General features: G+C 50.3%; 1 protein-coding gene across 2 annotated transcripts in view; it reads left to right on the top strand.

The window, feature by feature from the left end:
- The window catches only part of DSCAML1 (DS cell adhesion molecule like 1), a 165,128-nt gene that overhangs the window by 103,653 nt on the left and 40,738 nt on the right, over nt 1–20,737 (top strand). Inside the window, exons 4-9 of one of the 2 annotated variants that reach the window (XM_081890798.1) lie at nt 6,230–6,376; nt 7,988–8,266; nt 9,766–10,041; nt 11,343–11,639; nt 14,033–14,305; nt 17,684–17,962. In XM_081890798.1, the coding sequence (XP_081746924.1) occupies nt 6,230–6,376; nt 7,988–8,266; nt 9,766–10,041; nt 11,343–11,639; nt 14,033–14,305; nt 17,684–17,962 (1,551 nt within the window). Of the gene's footprint in view, nt 1–6,229; nt 6,377–7,987; nt 8,267–9,765; nt 10,042–11,342; nt 11,640–14,032; nt 14,306–17,683; nt 17,963–20,737 lie in introns of those variants that run through there. The other variant, XM_081890799.1, reaches the window with a different exon arrangement.

Here is a 20,737-nt window from a genome sequence, read left to right as displayed (position 1 = left end):
GACCCCTGATCATTAGGACCAGTCGTGGCCGACTCTGGGGTTGTGGCGCTCATCTTGCTTTATTGGCCGAGGGATCCGGCGTACAGCTTCCGGGTCATGTGGCCAGCATGACTAAGCCGCTTCTGGTGAACCAGAGCAGCGCACGGAAACGCCATTTACCTTCCCGCTGGAATGGTACCTATTTATCTACTTGCACTTTGACATGTTTTCGAACTGCTAGGTTGGCAGGAGCAGGGACCGAGCAATGGGAGCTCACCCCGTTGCGGGAATTCGAACCGTGACCTTCTTATCGGCAAGTCCTAGGCTCTGTGGTTTAACCCACAGCACTACCCGCGTCCCTTCTTCCTGTATAGGGCCTACCTTATTGGTTTCCACAGCCAGTTCTGCAGCATTTTGGAAGATCTCTAGGCTCAGCTTGGCCTGGATGGTGGACTTCGGACACTCACATGCCTCTTCCTCTTGGCGAGATTTTGTTTTATTTGTTCTTGTTATTTCCTTGGTTGAATGAAAAGTCCTAGGTGTTTTGAGACTCCAGATGTGTTGGAGGTGTCCACTCTTGCATCCTGTTGGCTTGTCAGTCTTTTTTGGGTGGGCTCAGTGGCAGGGATGGCACTGAGGGCACCCGGAGGCCTGTCAGGATTGCGAAGGGGCAAGGTGCAGGAGAGGAGCAGGGAGCAGCAGCAAAGCACTTCAGAGCCCCAGAATGTGTGCTTGAGGACCCTGTAGCACCTTGAGACTAACCCGTGTCATTCTATTGGAAGATTTTGTGGGCAAGAGTCCACTTCATCATCAAATGCATGGCGTGTCATCCTAAGTTGGCAGGAGGTGTCTGTATATACACACATATGATTGCAGAGAAAACAGGAAGTAAACAATGCAGTTGGGTGCCGTGGATCTGCATGTGACGATTCAGTCTAAATTTAAATGCATGCAAAATAAACAGTGACCATTTGCAACAGCAGTATTTGGAAATAATACAGCCATCTTCATGTTCTAGGGAACATCAGCCCCCCCACCCCCTTCCCTTCACCATCAGGGGCTGACTGCCAGTTTTGTCTGCGGAGCGCCTCCCCCTCTCCCCTCCCCCTCCTCCCCAGGGATCCCAAGCAGCACCCAAGAGGCAGCAGCTCCTTCATGGTTTGCTGTCCCTGCACATGCTTGGTTGGGGGGTGGGGGGTGGGAGGGACCAGGCTTTATTTCAATTCCCTCTGATTATTACATCCTGTGTTCAGCCCTTTCCTCCTCCTCCTTTCCCCTTTTTTCTTCATGCCCGTTTTCATCTCCCTCTCTCAGAAAATCCATTTAAATGCAATTCCATTCTTCAAACCTCTCCTTCATGCATGTCTAATGAATGTCAGGGAAATGCTATTACAATGCAGCCGAGTAGGATCCAATCTTGCAGAGTGTCTACAAGTCATTTGGAGAAAACCCTGGGAGCGCTCCCAGTTTTATTACGGCGTAATTAGAAATAAAATCTCATTGCAATAGTTGAATGAGAGATGGGTGTTAATCCTTTAACGGGGGAAGATAGAGCTGTACTTAGAGAAGAGATTAAGGGCAGGAGGAAAGAGAGCCGGCCAGGCGAGGAGGCACCACCACGGAGAAGGGAAAGCCCAGGGGTGGGGGTGGCGCTGTGGCGGCAGTGGAGGAGGGGAATACATCTTTTCCTTCTGAATTGTGGCTCCGTGTTTCACCTCACCTCGCTGGGGGTGGGGAGCTGATGCTGCGCTTCGGCTGGCTGGAGGAAGCTAACCTTGTTTTGCCCCTCTACACAGCCATCTTACGGGGCAGACCCTTCCTCCTCAGGTGGATCGCTCCTTCGCGGTTTCATTTTATGTGCATTTTAAAATAATTGCCCCTTAGAGACAAAACGGAGGCTGTGAAGTGCAGAACCCAAATGATGCGTGCTATTTACTTTCATGTATTTATTTATTTATTTATTATTTTTAAAAACGTAATCATGCTTAACTGCTCTTCCTGGGTTTTTTTTTTGGGGGGGGGTACTGTTTTATTGCTTCACTCTGATGGCTTTTTTTAAAAAAAGAAAATGTACGTAAGTGGACGGGAGAGGTTCTGTTTTATGGAGCAAATAAATCAAATAAATAAATACTAGGTTTTAAAAAGATCCCTGCAGCTGGATCAGACCAAAGGTTCGCCTAATCCCGCATCCTGTTTCCTTGCACTGCAGTGGCGTAGCGTGGGGGGTGCAGGGGGGCCCGGCCGCACTGGGCGCAACATCTGGGGGTTAGGGTTAAGGGGCGCAAATCCACGGGTTGGGGCGCAAATCCACAGGTTAGGGGGCACAAATTACTTGCCTTGCCCCGGGTGCTGACAACCCACGCTACGCCACTGTTGCACTGGGCAACCAGTGAAGGCAATAGGACTTCCCTGCTTACTCGTGATCTCCAACAGTGATTTTCGGAGCCTGGAGGCAAAATAGAGCAGAGGTTCTTAACCTTTTTTGGGTCTCAGACCCCTTTGAGAATATGACGAAAGACCCCTTCCCCAACACAAGGCACATAAACACACACCAGGTTTTGCATACAATTTTGCATGGGGGGGGGGGGAATTGTGCCTAGATTATGGACCCTGCCCTGAAGCCCATCCATGACCCACAGGTTAAGAACCCTTGTATAGAGCCATCATGAGTAGCTGCCATCAAGAGCCCTACCACAGATTTGTCGAATCCTCTTCTAAAGCCATCTGAGTTGGGCGGTTAGCGTTTGGGACCCTTGTAACCTCCTGTTCTCCCTTCGTTCTCTCTTCCTCCCTCCACCCCCCAATCAGTTTATCTCAACAAGACCTGGAGGCTCTATAAACAGCGCCGTGTTTATCCTCGGTGACGGGATATGCAGAAGCTCCTCTGGCGGCTAATTCATAAACGGCGGCGGCTTTGTATCGATCCCCCCCCACCCCGCAAGCCATTGAAGCCGTGCTGCGTGTAAGGAAACCTGGCCCTGGAGGATGAGGGGGAACTTACCTCATTAGTCTTACGAACTATAAAACATGCTTCCTCTGGCTGCCACGGAGGCTGCGACTCGGATGCCATTGTTTTTATAAATCTATATCGGAGAGCGCAGTAACTGGCAACCCTCATCGATCCTCGTTTCCCCTCCTCTGTATTAGAAGTGGTTGTTGTATCCACGAAGGGCTCAGCCCTTTCGGGTTTGCGAATCCTCCTCTCTTTGAAGGGTGGCTGTGTGCTGCGCCTCTCTGGCTCCAGCACATGTCCGCACTGGATCTGGGGTCACAACCCAGGGTGGTTGCCCAACGTGGGAGGCTGAAGGCTGGCCGGTGGTGGAACACGTTTTATTTTAGTTACTTGTTTGAGAAATCGCGCTCCTGCTCTTCTCCTGTAAGAGCATGCTAGCTGGATTACCGATATAATTAAAAACAAAACCACAGGTCTCCAACCGCAATCAGATTATAGGATACATAAGGCAAAGATGCTCAGAGTAAAGATGATAATTTCTAAAAGCAGCTGTGTTATGCTGAGTCAGACTATTGCCCCATCTAGCTCAGTATTGTCTGCACGGACTGGCAGTGGCTCTCCAGGCAGGGGACATTCCCAGCAGTACCTTGAGATGTCACTGGGGCTTGAACCTGGAACATGCCAGACTGATGCTGAGAGAGAGAGAGATCCCCACCATACTACCTGCCTACATGTGTGTAGCCAGGATATTTTTTTGGGGGGGCAGGGGGCTTTATGTTGGGGGGGCCCAACCGAGCAGTGGCGTAGCGTGGGGGGTGCAGGGGGGGCCTCCCGCACCGGGCGCAACATCTGGGGGTTAGGGTTAGGGGGCGCAAATCCATGGGTTAGGGGGCGCAAATTACTTGCCTTGCCCCGGGTGCTGACAACCCATGCTACGCCACTGCAACCGAGTTATCTGCAACCAGTTGGTCAGTTACTTAAGTATTTTTATTTGGGGGGGACAGCTGCCCCCCACCAGCTACATCCATGCCTGCCTAACTTCGGAAAGAAGGCATCCAGAAAACGACAGGCAGGTTTCTATGGGGAAAAGTGGTCCTTTCCATTACTTCTGAGGCCCTGCAGGTCATGAGGTACAAGCACCAGAGGGGCAGGGAGAGCCACAACAGCAGGGAAACTGATTCCTACACCCATTTTACAAATGGGGAAACTGAGGCACAGCTTGACATCCGTTGGAAAGGAATAACAGCAGGTGAACTAGCTCCTTGTCAGATTTATTTATTATTTATGATTTTATTCAACAAAATGCATGTATTTCTTACTAGAACAAAATAATATGATTGCATTTTATCTCTTGAGGGTAGCTCACAGTCAGTCAGCCAGCCAGCCTTTAATGCAGTCTTCTAGGGGTGGTAGGCTAAGGTGGGGTTATGAGACAGCCTTGTTTCCCCAGATTCAAGGGTGACTGATCAGCAAAAGGTTTTCATTTTTCCTCTCTCCTCCCCCCATCCCTTTTGGTAGAGGGGGTTTGGGCTGATGTTCCTTTTGTAGCAGTGATACTCGGCTGCCAATCCTTTCAGTTCCTTCTCCCATCACTCTAGAGTAGGTCTCTGCTTGATTCCTGTTGAGCGTGGAGCATTGAGCTAGCTGGTGCTGCCAAAGATCTCTCTTGGGTCTTCTCCCTTGAGCTGCTTTTGCTTGCAAAACCCTTCGTGCCTAGAAGAGAGACCTGATGCTGCTGAAAAAGCACCATCAATTAAATGTGCACAAAAAATGGGAAAGGGGAGGGGGGGAAGAGAAGCAGCAATTTGCAAAGCAGCAGTTGCTCATTGCCATAGCAACTACATCCCTCACCTCCACCCTTTCCTTAAAATTCCAGGGCAGCCAAGCTCCTGTGCCCATTGGTTGATAAGAGGTTCTGGGCCGGCTTGTCTGCTGTGTGTGCTGCTGGGATGTCCCTCCCAACCACAGTATTTGTCTTCCCTTTGCAAGACAGAAGGAGGCATGCAGACCCACTCTGCCCCTCTCCTCTTTTGGTTTCCTGCTACTCCCTCCTGGCATGATTTGCTCCTCTGGTTTAAACTCTCGAGGCTGCCTAAGTATTTGGGGAGTTCCAAATGTGTTGCTTGCAGGCTAGACCAAGATGCAGCAGGGCATGTGTGAGTGAGAGGAGATCTCCCTTCCTGGTCTCATTTCTCTCCACACTCTTCTCCTCTACAGGCTGTTTCCAGCACTTCCTTTCCTCCTTGTATGCCAGAGCTGGGTCCTGTACCAGTTTTGTGCTTGGGACCAGTCTCAATCTCTGAGTGACAGATGGGCTCAAAGCAGACGAGGACCACTGGGGTGGCTGCATCTCTTGCCTGAACATGATTACGGCGAGAGCCCTGCCTTCTGGCAGTGCTGGGGACTAGATAGTATCTGGCCAGGTCAGCCATGGAGCTGCTGCCGCCGCCTGCAAGCCACAGATGAGCCTTCCTTTGTTTGCCTCCTTTAGGCTCCCTCAGGGTCTATTTGTTTTCACAGGCTCCTCAGTAATTTGAGCAAATTATTAACGCAGCAGGATGGATTTCCTTTTAATTGTAATGTGGTTGTTTCAGCGGAGGGCTGGGGTAGTGTGCAGGAGATGTCAGCAAACTTTAGGTTGCTGCTTCCTCTGTTCAGGCTCGTTCTTTGTGCATGATCTGGGGCTCCAAGACCAGAAGTGGCTCTCCTGAATGGTCTCCGGTTGCCGTTCATAGAAGGAGGGTGGAAACCAAAATGACTCTGAGGCTGCTGTTATAAGAGGAGAGGAGAGGGTGGATGGATGGTGAAGCAAGCCCTACAGCAGGTATCTCACCAATGGCAAAACAGTCCATTGGATGGGAGAGAAGGAGTGAGGGTGTATATGTGAATTTGTGCAAGTGCACACACACAATAGTTCTTGCTGTCCTCTTCGTATATCTATCAAAGGAGGATCCTGCCACCATAAATTTGTTAATCATTTATTAGTATAGAAGTGGTTGGTAAAAAATTCCAGCCTGGCAAGGATGTGCTGTTGCAATATAAGCAGACATCCAGCCAGCAAGAAAGGAAAATGTGGGTGCCTCCTTCTGGCAGCTGCCTGGCCTCCAGGCAAGAGCTCTGCTTTCTTGCCTTCAGACCACTCTGTGGAAGTTCCAGACCTGCCTAGCTTAGCAGTACTGTGCTGTCTCCCTGTTTTTCTTCCCTACCCATAGCCAGGCAGAGGGGGGTTTGGTTTCTCAGCACATGAGCAAGAACACTAATGTGTTTTCATTCATTTTCTTTATTTATCTCTTTCAGAAAATAGGTTTTTCATTACTTTCTATGGTGGGTTGTACATATCAGACGTCCAGAAGGAAGATGCCTTGTCCACCTATAGGTGTATCACCAAGCACAAGTACAGTGGCGAGACGCGGCAGAGCAATGGAGCCCGACTGTCCGTCTCAGGTATGTCTTGCTGGGCTGTTTCCCAGGTCACTTAAGCTGGATCTGAACCTTTGTGTCCCTCCCAAGAGAAGAGGGGCATGTGATATTGGGGCATGTTGGATAGCTTAGAATTGCTCTTGGGATTTGATGGGCCTTATCTTGTTTGTTGAAACAGCTGGTTGTCTGTGGTTGGGCTTTCCACAAGGCTGCACTGTAAGGCTCACAGCTTCTCCTGTCAAGGCTGCTCTGCTTCTTAATTCCCTCACTCAGGTAAAGATGAGAGCCCATGATATAATAACGAGGAGGCATTGGATTTGTGGAATGTGTAGCATAGCACTGGCTTCCCCAGTGTCTCCTCTGGACTACCAATGCCCTCATGGCTCTCAGAACCACTCTGGGGTGAGCAGCAATAAGCAAGTCTGATTGTAGGACAACTCCAGACCAAACTCTGGTGCTTCCTGACCATTCCACTGTGTTTGGCATAATACTCCTTCCCCTTGCCCAACTAGGCAATAATTGCTTCTGGAAGCCTTAATCTAACCTTGAGTTTCCTTAGTCTAACATAAAATTCAGGGATATAAATTCAGGCACCTAAAAGAAAATGCCACAACCATGGGCATAGCCAGGTTTTTTTGGGGGGGCAGGCTTTTGTTAGTGGGGGGCAGAACCTCAGATTTGTATTTATTTAGGGGGAGCAGCTGCCCCTCTGCCCCCCCTGCTACACCCTTGGCCATAACAACATGCCTGGGTAAAATTCCCTTAGATTCTGAAAAAACCCCTAAAGGGCTCTCCTTCAGCTGAGCAGACAGGCAGGCCTTTGCCCAAATGAAGGCTAGAGGAAGCCTGGGAGAAAAGAAGCCTTGAGTGTTTTTTGTGTATATGTGGTTGCATTTTCCCAGGGTTGTGGAAGAGCTAGGCATTTGGCAGTGGGCATCCATGCCCTTGGATGGGTCTCCTACCTTGCCCCAGGCAAGGAGCAGTGCTCTCCCCAGAGCTTGAAATCTTCCTAAGCAGCTCCTCCCCTGTGTGTGGCCCTTAGTTGCCTTCTCCTCCCTTCTCCATACCTGGAGCAGCTTGAGAGGTTTCTTACTGCCCACCCCAAACCCCGCCAAGCTGGGGTTTCATGTGTGAGTTTTGGTCCTTGATCTTCCGCTCTTGGTGGTAGCCTGATTAGTAGCTTGTGGATTTCAGAATGTATTGAGAAAGTTGTGAATGTCACACCAGTTGGGTATGCTCTTGAGGGACTCTTAATAAGTTGTGTGTCTATTTGTCACCAGCTCCTACAGAAGGTAGCTTTTTAGGTAAGAGAGGGTGGAGACATCCTGTCCCTCTTATTTGGAACAGTTTCCCAGTATTGGGCTTCCTTCCCCTTTGTGAGAAAACTCAAAAGATCATGTTTGGAGTTCTGTCTGGAGCACCACAGTTCAGAAAGGATACGAACTTGTAAATGGATGCAAATCCATTGAGGAGAGAGGAAAAGACGATTAAGGGGAGGGGAGACTAAGTACTTAAAAGGATTTGAGATTTCCAAGCTTGTATAATGTGCTCCATTCACAGAATTTCAGGGCTTGAGTGCTTGATGGTGAAAGTTCTCCCCCCACCTTTTCCCTTTTCCCCCTTTTTTGCTCTCAGACCCTGCAGAATCCATCCCAGCCATCCTAGATGGCTTCCAGTCCCGGGAAGCAAAGGCAGGTCAGCTGGTGGAACTTCCATGCATAGCCTCTGGCTACCCTAACCCAGCCATCCGATGGATCAAGGGTGGTCGGCCACTGCCTGCTGACAGCCGATGGACCAAACGTGTCACTGGGCTGACGATCAGTGACCTGCGAGTAGAGGACAGCGGGACGTACATCTGTGAAGTCACAAATACCTTTGGGTCTGCTGAGGTCACCGGGACCCTCACAGTGATAGGTAGGTGGAGGAAGAGCCGGATCTGCAGGCTCCCCATTGAGGCATCAGGCTGTTGGCCCCTGTGAGAACAGAGCGCTGGATGAGATGTGCTCTCCTCTGGTCTGATCTACCTTAAAAGATATTCTTATGTCCTGTCTGAACAATGACACACCTTATATTTCTTAAGATGGGAAGCCTGTGGGAGCTGTGTTCATGTAGTGCAGTTTCACTCTGCTCCAGGGTACAAGGCCGGTGGTGTGGTGCCTCCTTCTCTTGCAGGCATTGCCAAGCTGGCAGGAGGCAGCCCTGGCCTAGGAAAGAAGGTTGCAGGCATCACCAATGGGATCTCAGTGCACGGAAGCTCCTTGCATGGATAAGAGTGACGCAGCCCACCACTGGGTTCTGGAGCCCAGTGCCTCGTTCCTTCCTACTCAAAGCCTGGGTGGTGGGAAGTTGTTCCCAGCAAACATTTGCTGCCACTCTCAGATTTCCCACTTTACTTATTTTGGGGGTGAGGGAAGGACTGGTCCTGCTTTGTAGTGGCTGCTTTTCTTTGTGCTTCCCCTTTCTCCCTCCCGCAATACGCTTCTCTGGGTTGTGCTAGCCAGTGTTTTGCTCAGAAGAAGGGTTCTTTTCTCTCTCTTTTTTTTTTGCAAGAGAGGTTCCCATGTTCTTGAGCCCTCAACAGTTGCAAATGGAGTGGAGACAGGCAACCCTCTGAAGACCCACTCCCTCCCCTAGATTGGCTCCATGCCTGAGGAGATGAAGGGTCAGAGTTGAGATGCAGCATGGTGATGTGCCGTGCAAGGAAGTGGTGTTTGCTCCAAGCAGGTCTGTCACACCTTGTATGTCAGCCCTGGTGTGACAGCTCCTTCGTTCTCTAAGTTGACAACTCCTTCATAGCCTGGGAGGGAAACTGATACACCGAGAAGAAACTGCTAGCAGGAGGCGGGGCCGGGGGAGCACTGTGTGCACCTGCCTTATTACTCAGTGACATTTCTCTGCAGATGGGTGTGTGTGTGAGAGAGAGGAGCCTCTGTTTCTCAAGGGCACCCTCAACTTGCCATCTCCTTGCCTGCACTCCCCAATGGAAGGCCTTGGTTGCTTGGGGGCGAAAAATGAAGGCCACTCTGCCTTTCCATTGCTCAGGCAAATGGATGACAGGAAGAAGAGACTGTGGCTTGATGTGGGTCAGAGACAGGCATTGGGATTTCAAGGGGGAATTGCAATGAATCTCTCTCTGCCTTATGGGCTCTGAGCAGCATCATCCCCCTGGCCCTTCAGCAAGGCAGCTCAGCCCCTTGCACCGCGCCCAGTGATCCCTAGCACCAAGCAATAAACGGCTGGTACTTGCCTTGAGGACTGCTGTCTTTTCAATCCTACCCTGCGTTGGCGTCTCTGTCAGCCTTGCATTGTGGTAAATGTTGGAGGGGTGGTGCTGTGGGCCATTAGTGGGATGGCCGCTTACTCTGCCTGGTGTCGGCTAGCTGCTCTGAGCATGGACCCTGCTTTTCCCGCAGACCCTCTGCACGTCACCCTCACACCAAAGAAGCTGAAGACCGGCATCGGGAGCACCGTCATCCTCTCGTGCACGCTCTTGGGCTCACCAGAATATACTCTCCGCTGGTATCGCAACACAGAGCTGGTGGCACCAGATGACTTCATCTCCATCCGGGGAATCAACAATGAAACGCTGCTCATCACAGCTGCCCAGAAGAGCCATTCAGGAGCCTATCAGTGCTTTGCCAGCAGGAAGGCTCAAACTGCTCAGGACTTTGCCATCATTGTGCTGGAGGGTGAGTTTGGCTCCTTGGTGGTTCCTGTATCCTTGACATACTGGGGTGTGTGTGTGTGTGTGTGTGTGAGAGAGAGAGAGAGAGAGAGAGAGAGACAGACAGAAAGAGAGAGAGAGAGAGAGAGAGAGAGAGAGAGAGAGAGAGAGAGAGAGAGAGAATGAGAGCGGGCAAGCGGGCAAGGAGATTCTCTCCTGGCAGGTTGGCTGCCTGATTCCATGTTTTGCTGTGGATGAACATATCAAAGTAGCTCCACAGGCTTAGATGATTATAAAGGGGCTGTTAGGCATAGAAGAAACTTGCTACTACAGTCATACCTCGGGATAAATATGCTTCAGGTTGAGCGCTTTCGGGTTGTGCTCCACGGTGACCCGGAAGTAACGGAGCACGTTACTTCCAGGTTGCGCTGCTCACGCATGCGCAATCAAAATGACGTCACGCGCATGCACGGTAGCGGCGAAACGTGACCCGCGCATGAGCAGACATGCTGTCACGTTTTACGTTCTGTTTGGGATGCGAACAGGGCTCCGGAACGGATCCCATTCGCATCCCGAGGTACCACTGTAGTCCTCAAGTTGATAGGCACCCTCTTTCAGAGGTTGTGTTTGATGGTGGTCGACCTGGAGCAACAGTTAGAGAGATCTATTGCATTCAAACTCTGCTTGCAAGCTTCCTGATGGCCACTGGACTAGGTGGTCCCCCTTAGGTCCAATCCAGCAGTACAGCTGCTTGTATGTTCTTATAGCTATGGAGTGCTAGAAGAAGGCAGCCAATCGGCAAGCAGGGCCTGCGCATTTCTGCAGCTGGCAGGTGATGTATAGGACATCGTTCCAGGAACTCCATAGCACACTTAGGAACATAGGAACATGTCCCATCTAACTCAGTATTGTCTATACTGCACTGACTTGTCAGTGTTTCTCCAGGGTTTCAGGCATGGGTCCTCCCCAGCCCTACCTCGAGATGCTGCCAGGGCTTAAATGTGGGACCTTCTGCATGCAAAACAGTAGCTCTAGGACTGAACTGCAATGCTTCCCCTCTTCTCCTACTTGAGGCTCAAATGTAGGGAGGGGAAGAGAGGGAGAATTCCCTGAGAAGGTATATCCACTGCAAAATGTGGTAGCTGGAGCTCCCTCACAGGCCTTGGACAAGGTTGCAGGATTTGACCTACTCAACCTGGCTAGAAGGTTCAGAATTCTCCAGCTTTCCTGTCACTGCAGATATGTGGGTGGGAGGAGAAATGGGTGCTCAGACTTGCCCTCACCCCTTCATCTAAACGCCCTCCCCCTGTTGTGGGCCTCTCTTAGATGGGACCCCCCGGATCATCTCATCCTTCAGTGAAAAGGTGGTGAACCCAGGCGAACAGTTCTCCTTGATGTGTGCTGCCAAGGGGGCCCCTCCGCCCACGGTCACTTGGGCACTGGATGACGAGCCCATTCAGAGGGATGGCAGCCACCGCACCAACCAGTACACCATGTCAGATGGCACCACCGTCAGCCACATGAACGTGACAAGCCCGCAGATCAAGGATGGAGGGGTGTACCGTTGTGCCGCGCGGAACTCGGTGGGCAGCGCCGAATACCAAGCGCGAATAAACGTAAGAGGTGCCTGTCTACTTTTAAATATCAGAATAGGTTCTTCTTGCATTGGGTTTTGGTTCTGGTTTGGTAGAATGTCCCCTTTGTTCTTTGTGGCTCCCCACCCCCACCCCCCTTTTATTTTCTCTGCAGTGCTATTTGGCAACAAGACAATCCAGCAGTTTACAGAGAAAGTGATGCTAGAGGATGGTGGAACTCCTGACCACCAGGACAGTTTTGCAGGGATCCCAGCATATATATCGGTGGTTTTATATTTTGACATGTTACAGGTGATGGAAGCTCCAGGAAGGCAAAGGGATCTAGAGAGATGGCAGGGAAAGCCCTAGATAGCCTAGGACAGGCTTCCTCAACCTTGGCCCTCCAGATGTTTTGAGACTACAATTCCCATAATCCCTGACCACTGGTCCTGCTAGCTAGGGATCATGGGAGTTGTAGGCCAAAAACATCTGGAGGGCTGAGGTTGTGGAAGTCTGACTTAGGATCAGATTACACAAAATGTTGTTGCCTCTGGCAAACACTTACCCAAACCTCAACAGCCTCTTTGGAGGCCCTGATCTTGACCAGATGAAATGGAGCAGGTGACTACCAAAGAAAAGGCCTTTTTCTCCTCTGATATGGATTAGCCTCCCCAGAGAGGCTTGCCAGGCCCCTTCTCCATGGTCTTTTCAGTGTCAAGTGAAGACCTTTTTATTCATCAAGTATGTTTTAAATCCAAGCTTTAAGTTGCTTTCTGCTACCTCTGTTGTAAGGAAGTTTTTTTGGCTGACTTTTATTATTGATTTTAACTATTATTCAAAGTTTATTTAACATTACTTTGAAGGCAGCTAGAGAATATTTATTGATTGGCAGCTATATAAATTAAACAAAGTATCTTAAAAACATATTTAAAGGGCTCTGTAAGCACAGTGGCAGATTTCCTGGTCATTAAAGAACTCAACAGACGCTGGTAATAAAAAAAAAAACAACTAATTAAAACCCAACTTTTACTAACCAAGGCATTGCCTTGAGGGCATATCCTGGCAGCCTCCACTGTGAGTTTTCCATATTCTACATAGAACTCAAGGTCACTTTGGGCAGATACGGTGGGTGGAAAGGGCAGATTATACCCTTTCCCGCAACAAGTAAGTTTCTATATGCTGGGAAAATAGGAGATCACTGTAAGAGAACATGTCAATATCATGCTGTGCATCCTGTTCTGTGGGCACTTGAGTCTCACAAGGGAAGCTGGTAGCAACTGGTGAAGTCAAGTCACAATATGCCAGGAGAAACCAAGTCAATAAAGTCTAGTCATGATAAGGGAGTCCAGGCATGGGATACAAGGGCAGATCAAGGCAGGAAAAGTCCACTTAGAAGCTTTCCTGTGCAGAGGGCAGAGGAAAACAAGACCTCTATTAGCTTCAGTTGAACCCTGCTGGCTGAAGGTCTCTCCTCCTGAAATAGCGGCAGGAACTAAACCCTTGTGCTTGCTGAGAAGACCTGTAGTGTGGGTAGCTCCACCTCCCTAAAGTGGCTCCCCTATGAAGAAAAGTTGCAGCTTTCAGGACTTTTTAGTTTAGAGAATTGGTGAGTGAGAAGTAACATGACAGAAGCTTATGCAATTATGCATGCCTTGGACATAGTGGATGAAGTTTGTACCCCTCTCTCTTAATGCTAGTACTTGTGATTCATCAAGAGAATCTGAATGTTGGAAGATTCAGGGCGGATAAAAAAAAAAGAGAGAGTACTTCTTCACGCAATGCCTAGTTAAAGTATAGAACTTGCTTCCTCAACAGGCTGTGATGGCCACCAATTTGGATGGCTTTAAAAGAGGATTTAGACAAGATAGCTCTATCTCCACGATCTGCCTCCACAGTCAAATACAATATGTTTCTAAATACCAGTTGCCAGACACTGCAGGAGGGGAGAGTTCTCTTGGGCTCAGGTTCTGCTTGCAGGTTTCCTACAGGCATCTGGTTGACCACTTTGAGGAGAGGATGCTGGACCAGATGGGCCCTTGGCCTGATCCAGTGGCAGGCTCTTCTTAGGTCCTTAGGCGGTCTTGACTTCTGTAATCCTGGAGGTATTGCTGTGGACTCATCCTCTGAGTCTGAGGATGGTGAAGGGCCAAGTCCTTTGGCTGAAGGGGCCCTCAAGACGGAACTGAACATTGCAAGGTATTAGGGTTGGGGCTGTGGCACTGTGTGGGTCTTTTTGCCCCATGGACTAGCAGGGCCCTCAGAAGATGTGTACAGGTTTAATGGAAAGTCATTTTGTGATGTTCTCCACGCAGCCACCCAGGCTCCACCTTCTTCCAATTGCTGAGCAACCTTGCCTCCAGTTCTGTCTTCTGCGTGCAAAAGCCTTTTGCCTTTAGAATTCACCTAGCTTGCTCCTTTCCTCTCCCTCCTCCCTCTCTTTAGGCCCCCCCAGCATCCGCGCAATGAAGAACATTACAGCCGTGGCAGGAAGGGACACTTTCATCAACTGCAGGGTGATTGGCTACCCATATTATTCCATCAAATGGTACAAGGACTCACTGCTCCTGCCTGACAACCACCGGCAAGTGGTCTTTGAAAATGGCACTCTCAAGCTTATGGATGTCCAGAAGGGGATGGATGAAGGGGAGTACCTATGCAGTGTCCTCATTCAGCCACAGCTTTCAATCAGCCAGAGTGTCCATGTCACTGTGAAAGGTGAGTGGCTGGAGGCAGGAGCCACAGCAGGGCTGGTGGATCTCCAGCCCCCTCCCAGTGCTGTCCACATCCCTCTAGTCCAAGCAATGGCTCAGCCAGCTCCTGGAGAGTTGGACATGCTGCGGCTATGGTTGTGCCTTCTCTGCTGGTAGGCAGTCACAGCTGAAAGGATGGGATTCAAAACTAGGATCAGGTGTTGCTGTGCAGTTGCCTGGTCTAAGGGGAGCCTGAAGACAGCAGGACCTTGGCCAAGCCAAGTAGGCTCAGATGTTGGCTGTGGGATGTTGGTCTTTTGAACCAGCTACCAAACCCTTCTCTGGCACTGGAGGGCTTTGAGAGGGAACTGCCTCCTCTCAGATGTAAGCAAGTGAGGACAGAGGCTTCTTCCAGGCTTTGCTGTTGGGTGTGTTCCAGGAGCTCAGCTGAATTGGAAACCGCAAACTATACAGCCCTGTTGAAAGGGCCTCACTCTTTAAGAGGGTTGGATCTGGGAAAGCCAGAATCAGTTCCCCTGCAGCTGTGAAGCTTCCTGGGTGACTGTGATGGACCAGTCCATGTGTCTCAGGCCAGCGTAGTGATGGAAGAGATCCATATTTGCTGCACTGAACTCCTTGGAAGGAGGAATCAAAATCTGATCATAGATAAATAACAATGCCCAGGGCAATTTGACTGGACAACACTAGGCTACACTGTTGATTCTGTTGCCCTCCTTTGCAACCCAGCCTGCTGAAGAGTCATCCCATCAGTCTCTACTCCAGTAGTCTTTTTGTTTGGCACGCCAGAGGCGTCTGTGTTGACCCATCCTCCCTGTGTGCAGTGTGACCTTGTGGTTCACTTCTGAGCTGCCCCAGGTTGGTGGAATGGGGATGGGAATGGAAGGAGCATCTTTGTCTCCCAGGGAAGAGGGACCCCCCCCTCTCTGATAAAGGCAAGTGAGCTGGGCAGAGAGAACCATGTGGGGTTTGTGTTCCTGCCCTGCCCACACATTAGTTCGGTTACTGGCCCAGGTGCGCCCCCTCCCCCAGGCTGTCGCCAGCCCTGGAGTATCCATTTCCCCTGACAAGCAGCGGAGCAGAATGTACAGTGTAAACATACCAGATTAAAACATCTAACCTTTGCTCAGAGCACCTTTGTTGGTGGTTTTCAGTGTGTAGCTCTTAAAAAAATAATCCTCTCTGTCTTCCAAGCACGCAGAACATCTTAAAAGCTTCTCCAGCCCATCAATTATTCAGCCCCATTCAGGGAGCCATCAGCCCTAATGAATTGCAGTAGTGGAGAATCCCGTCCTTTCCATCCCAGTGACTTGCTGAGATTGAGCTCCATCTCAGGCGCTGCCCTCTTTAAAGGTTCGCAAGCAGGGTAGCTTGAGCGAGGTGGTCTGCTCTGTGTGGATGTTGCCTCCCTGTCCCATGTGCTGCTGCTCCAGTGTCCTGGAGACAGGCAGGAGGCTGCATGGACTGGGGAGGTCACTGGTTGTTGTGAGAACTTGCTGCAGCACCATGGCTTAGCTCTTACAAGCCCTCTCTTGCTTAGGATGGTGCTTCCGCTGGACCCAGAGGTGGCTCTGACAGCTCTTCCAGCTTGTCTGGATGTGTGTGTGTGGGAGGTGGTAGTGGGAGTATTGGGGCTTTCCCTATTCCTTTGTCTTGATGCCAGCAGATCTCGATGCCTGTGCTTACACACTGGAAAACCAGCCAAGATGTTCTTGGTTTTTTTATTAAAAAAAATAAAATCCCCCCAGCGCTCCCCCTCTAGTTTTCCTCCAAGGAGCTTAGATTAGCTTACAAATGGTTCTTCAGAGCCCGCCTCCCTTCACTACAGCAACTGGAGCCTCTTTTTTCCAGGGCGAGCTTTGTTGTCAGCAGGGTGGCGCTCGGCAGTTTTGTTCTCAGAATCTTTGGGGTTTCTTCCCTGGTTGCAGAAGGCAGTTGAGGAGCCGTCTTTTCTCGGACACTTGCTCCTGCCCTCCTTTCCCCATTGTAGGAACCTTTGCGGGCTGATCTTTACATAAGTGAGGGTGGTGCTGAGCAGAGGCTTTGCTTGGAAGCCCGGGAGCCCCTTGCTCTGTGCGAACTGCTGCAAGGGTGCAAGGCTGATCTGCAGGGAAGAGGGTTTTTTTTGGGGGGGGGGGCAAAAGGACAAAGCACCAGGCTGCCTTCCTCTCTCCCAGAAGGGAGAGCAGTGGAGGAAGTCCCTGCCTTTGGAACTAGCAGAGGCAAGGGAGCGACCAGTATTCATTATTCACAGGGATGAAAGAACCTCAGTTGGCAGGGGAGGCAGGACTGGTGAGAAAGCTCACACCCAAAGCTGGGAGGCTAATACAGCAGACGTCTCTGTTTGGGCCCCTTAAAGATCAAGGGTGATTTATTGGCTGGCAGGGCTGATTTGTAAATGTCTGCTGCCAGACACTCAGGTCAGTAGCTGATCCTCAGCTCCTTCAATTCACTTGCTTTGCTGCTTGTTCAGGCTGTTTCCCCCCCCCCCCCGCACTTAAGAGCAGCAAGAACTGTCCTTTGCTACTTCAGGAGATGGCTCACCTCACACCCCCTTTTGCCACCCCAGTCAGTGGGATGGGGATTCTGCCCATTTTTCTGAGGTAGGGCTTTAAATCTTTCTTGGTCCAATGACCATGAGGGCAGTGTCCCCAGCTTACTTTGAAGCTTTGGGCAGAGCCACCAGTGGTCTCTGCTTGTCAGGAGTTCCCTCATTTAGTATTCCTAGGGGGCTCCCGGGGCTCCCAACTGAACCATTCTGGTCACTGGAGGAACCAGCTCCAAGTCCTTTTGCAATGGCATTCTCTGCTGCAGAAGAGAATGAATTCTCCTCTTGATGGGGTGTGAGGAAAGCCGACTGTTGCTTTGCAGATCTGATCTCTTTGCCTGCCTGCTGCTCACCTGGCAAGAGTGTTCAAAGTGCTCCACGTTCTTTTATCTTGTCGAACCCCTTTCAAGTGGTTGAGTACTGCAGGCTGAAAGAGGAAAAAAGAGTTTGAGAGGAGTGATGAAGAGTTAGTGGAGTGCAAGAAACTAAGAGGCCACTCTGTGAACCAGGAGACACCTCCATCCACCTGTCCAAATATCTGTCCTGAGCTCACTGGGATGGTGGCCAAAAAGAGGCACTACTCACCACTACAGCCTTGTCACACTCCCCACCTTTAAAAAAGAAACCACACAGAGAAAGGGAATACGTCCAGTTGACTTATAAATTCATTCTTTCTTCACGTGGGGAGCTGAGGGTAAGGAATTCCTCAGGGCTTTGCAGAGTCTCCTGGGCCTAAGTTCTGTTCTCCTTGGAGGCTGAGCTGGACGAAATCTCCTTTTTCTTGGCTTCCCGGTCGTTTGGGAACAGGTGTGATCAATGCGCTCCTCTCATTGGCAGTCCCGCCTCTCATCCAGCCCTTCGAATTCCCTCCGGCCTCCATCGGCCAGCTCCTGTACATCCCATGCGTGGTCTCCTCGGGTGACATGCCCATCCGCATCACATGGAGGAAAGACGGGCAGGTGATCCTTTCCGGCTCCGGCGTCACCATCGAGAGCAAGGAGTTCATGAGCTCCCTGCAGATCTCCAGCGTCTCCCTCAAGCACAACGGCAACTACACTTGCATTGCCACCAACGATGCTGCCACCGTCAGCCGTGAGCGGCAGCTCATTGTTCGAGGTGAGTAGCTGGTCCCTGGGCTTTGATGTGCTGACGTTCAGGACCCACTGGCAGAATTGCCCAGTGCGGGGTGATCATCACTCTTTGGCTGTGCTCCCCATCTGATCTCAAAGGTGAATGGAGAAAATGTCCTATGGAAAGCTGTGAGGGCCATACAAAGTGCCAGTTGGGGTGGGAAAACTGGCTTCGTTAACTGAGTGGAAGGTGGTAGTTTAAGTCCTCTAGTGAAGGAAAGAAAAGTCCAGTTCTGTGGTGCAGGAGAGGAGCAAAGGTGTATCACGAGGCTTCTCTGCCCACAAAAGCGGACAGAACTATCAGGCAGCTGGAGCACCTGCCCTGTATGGAAAAGCTTCAGCATTTGGGGCTTTGAAGTTTAGGAAAAGGTGACCCAATAGAGCTTTATGGAAAGTGGGAGGAGTTTTCCTTCCTTCACTCTGGCCCGTTCGGTGAAATCAATTGGAGTAGAGGGGGCAGAAGTGGAGGATGAGCTCAGGAAGTTTCCCTTGCCTTATTCCAGGCCAGGCTCTTTGTCCATCTAGCTCAGCTTGTTCCACTCTGGCTGACAGCAGTGGCTCCCCAGGATGGTCTCAGGCAGTGAGGGCAGTCTTCCTCAGAACCTGCTGCTAATGTGAACCTTTTAATTGGGAATAAGTACTTCCTCACAAGTGATCTATGCAGCTCGCTGCCCTAGAGGTGATGGCCACTAGCCACTCGTTTAGACAGTTTTAAAAGGGGATTAGACAACTCATGGAGGAGAAGGAAGGAAGGCAGGCAGGCGGGCGGGTCTGTCAGCAGCTGTTAGTCATGATGGCTGCATGGAACCTGCTAGGCCAGAGGCAGCAAGGCCCCTGAATGCCACTTGCTGGGGGCTAAACTGTGCTTGTGTGCGCACATGTGAGCCTCTGCTTCCTCCAAGTCCTGCTTGAGGGTTTTCTGTCAGTGTCTGGTTGGCCACTGTGGGGAACAGGATACGCTCTCTTTACATTCTTCTGAGGGCAAAAGACTCCCAAAGGGCACAGAAGCACAACCCTTGGTGCCCCAGACATGCACTGCCTGCATAAGCCAGGCCATTCACTGCCTGAAGAGCTGGGAGCGTCGATTTCTCAAGGGGGAACCATCATAGTCATCTTTTGGTAGCTCCTTAGTGAATAACAGATGTCCGAAGCAGAAAGAGAGGGGGGCATTTAACAGAGGGGGGAAGCTAGGAGAGCCACCTTGTACCCTTGCTTGCACAACTGCTGCACAAGAGCCATGCAGTGTTGACCAGTGGCATCTTAACTACCTGGTAATTGCTGCCATCACTCCCTGTCAAGTTTACAGCACCCAAATGGGAGGGAAACCTTCTCAAGGGCGCCTGAGATCCTGAGACAACACACTCAATGTTTCCCACCCAGATGCTGTCAGTTTACTCAGGGAGCAAAGCTAGCAGTCAGAGCATGTGTTCGTTCTCTCTCTCTCTCTCTCTCTCTCTCTCTCTCTCTCTCTCTCTCTCTCTCTCTCTCTCTCTCTCTCTCTCCCTCCCTCCCTCTCCCTCTCCCTCTCCCTCTCCCTCTCCCTCTCCCTCTCCCTCTCCCTCTCCCTCTCCCTCTCCCTCTCCCTCTCCCTCTCCCTCCACCTCCCTACCCTGCAAGAGACCAGAGCAGCCTGTTGTTCTTTAACAACTCCAACCTTATACTCCTGTAGCATTAATCAAATGGCACAGGCGCATGAGGGATAACCAGAATCCTAGAGGTTGGGAAAACACACTTCAGACCCTAACAGCCCACCTATATGAGATTTATTGAGAATAGAAGGAAAGGAGGAAGACAAGTGGACAAAGCAGAATGAAAATAAAATGTGCTCTTTTAGTTTGAATCTAGTTACTTGCAAAAAGGCTTCTTGTCTCCTCATGCATTACACAGCATAGGTGGTCAGTTGCAGGTTTTCTGATGGTCAGTGATGGAGGATGGAATGTGAGGGACAAAAAGCTACACAACACTTCTCATTTTTAAGGTTTGATCAGCACCTGACTCTTTTCAATCAATCAGAGTGCATGTCATGTTCATCAGATAAAGGGGATTAACACATTTGGGGATAGGGGACATGGCTGACACCCCCGCAACTAGCAGATATGGATATTGCTGGTGTAAATCATCAGGGTTTCTCAAATTTTCTGCCAGATGAACTTTTTCTGGGCTTGTAAATTCAGGATCTGGGTTGGGATACCTGCTTGCTTTGCTCAGCATTGATGGAGGGCAGGAGAACAGATCTTTTTCTCCACTGGGGGCATTGCAAATTGAAGCCTGGTGACCCAGAGAGAAGCATTCCCCCATTACTGTGCAGGGTCAAATGTCAACCATGTTCAGGACAAGGGGTAAAATATCTATTCAGAGTGCAGGTGATGCACTCCCAACTAGCAAGCAGGGTGATTGGTGTATGTGAACTCTGAATGGGGGAATTTATGCCATACCCAAGATAGAACCCCAAATCTCCAGTAGTATTAAGCTCACATTTAACCAGTTTGCTAGCCAGAATATTGTGAGGCCTTTGTCAAGTGTTTGGCTGAAATCAAGATAAATTATGTTCACGACGTTCCTACCATCCACTAAGCTAGTAACTCAGTCAAAAATAGGTTAGAGTAGCTTGGCAAACCATGCTGGCTTTTCTGTACTTCATTTTTAAAGGCAAGCCACCTACAGCTTGCTAGAGAAATATATATGCCAAATTATCAGAACTCTGGTATGTTACAAGGGCAACAACAGCAGTAGCCCCAATTCACCCAGCAATATTGTTATT

The sequence above is a fragment of the Podarcis melisellensis genome (assembly GCF_964234715.1).
Source record: "Podarcis melisellensis genome assembly, chromosome: 15".
NCBI lineage: Eukaryota > Metazoa > Chordata > Lepidosauria > Squamata > Lacertidae > Podarcis > Podarcis melisellensis.
The sequence above is the reverse complement of the archived record's forward strand: the minus strand, read 5'-3'. Positions and strand labels throughout refer to the sequence as shown.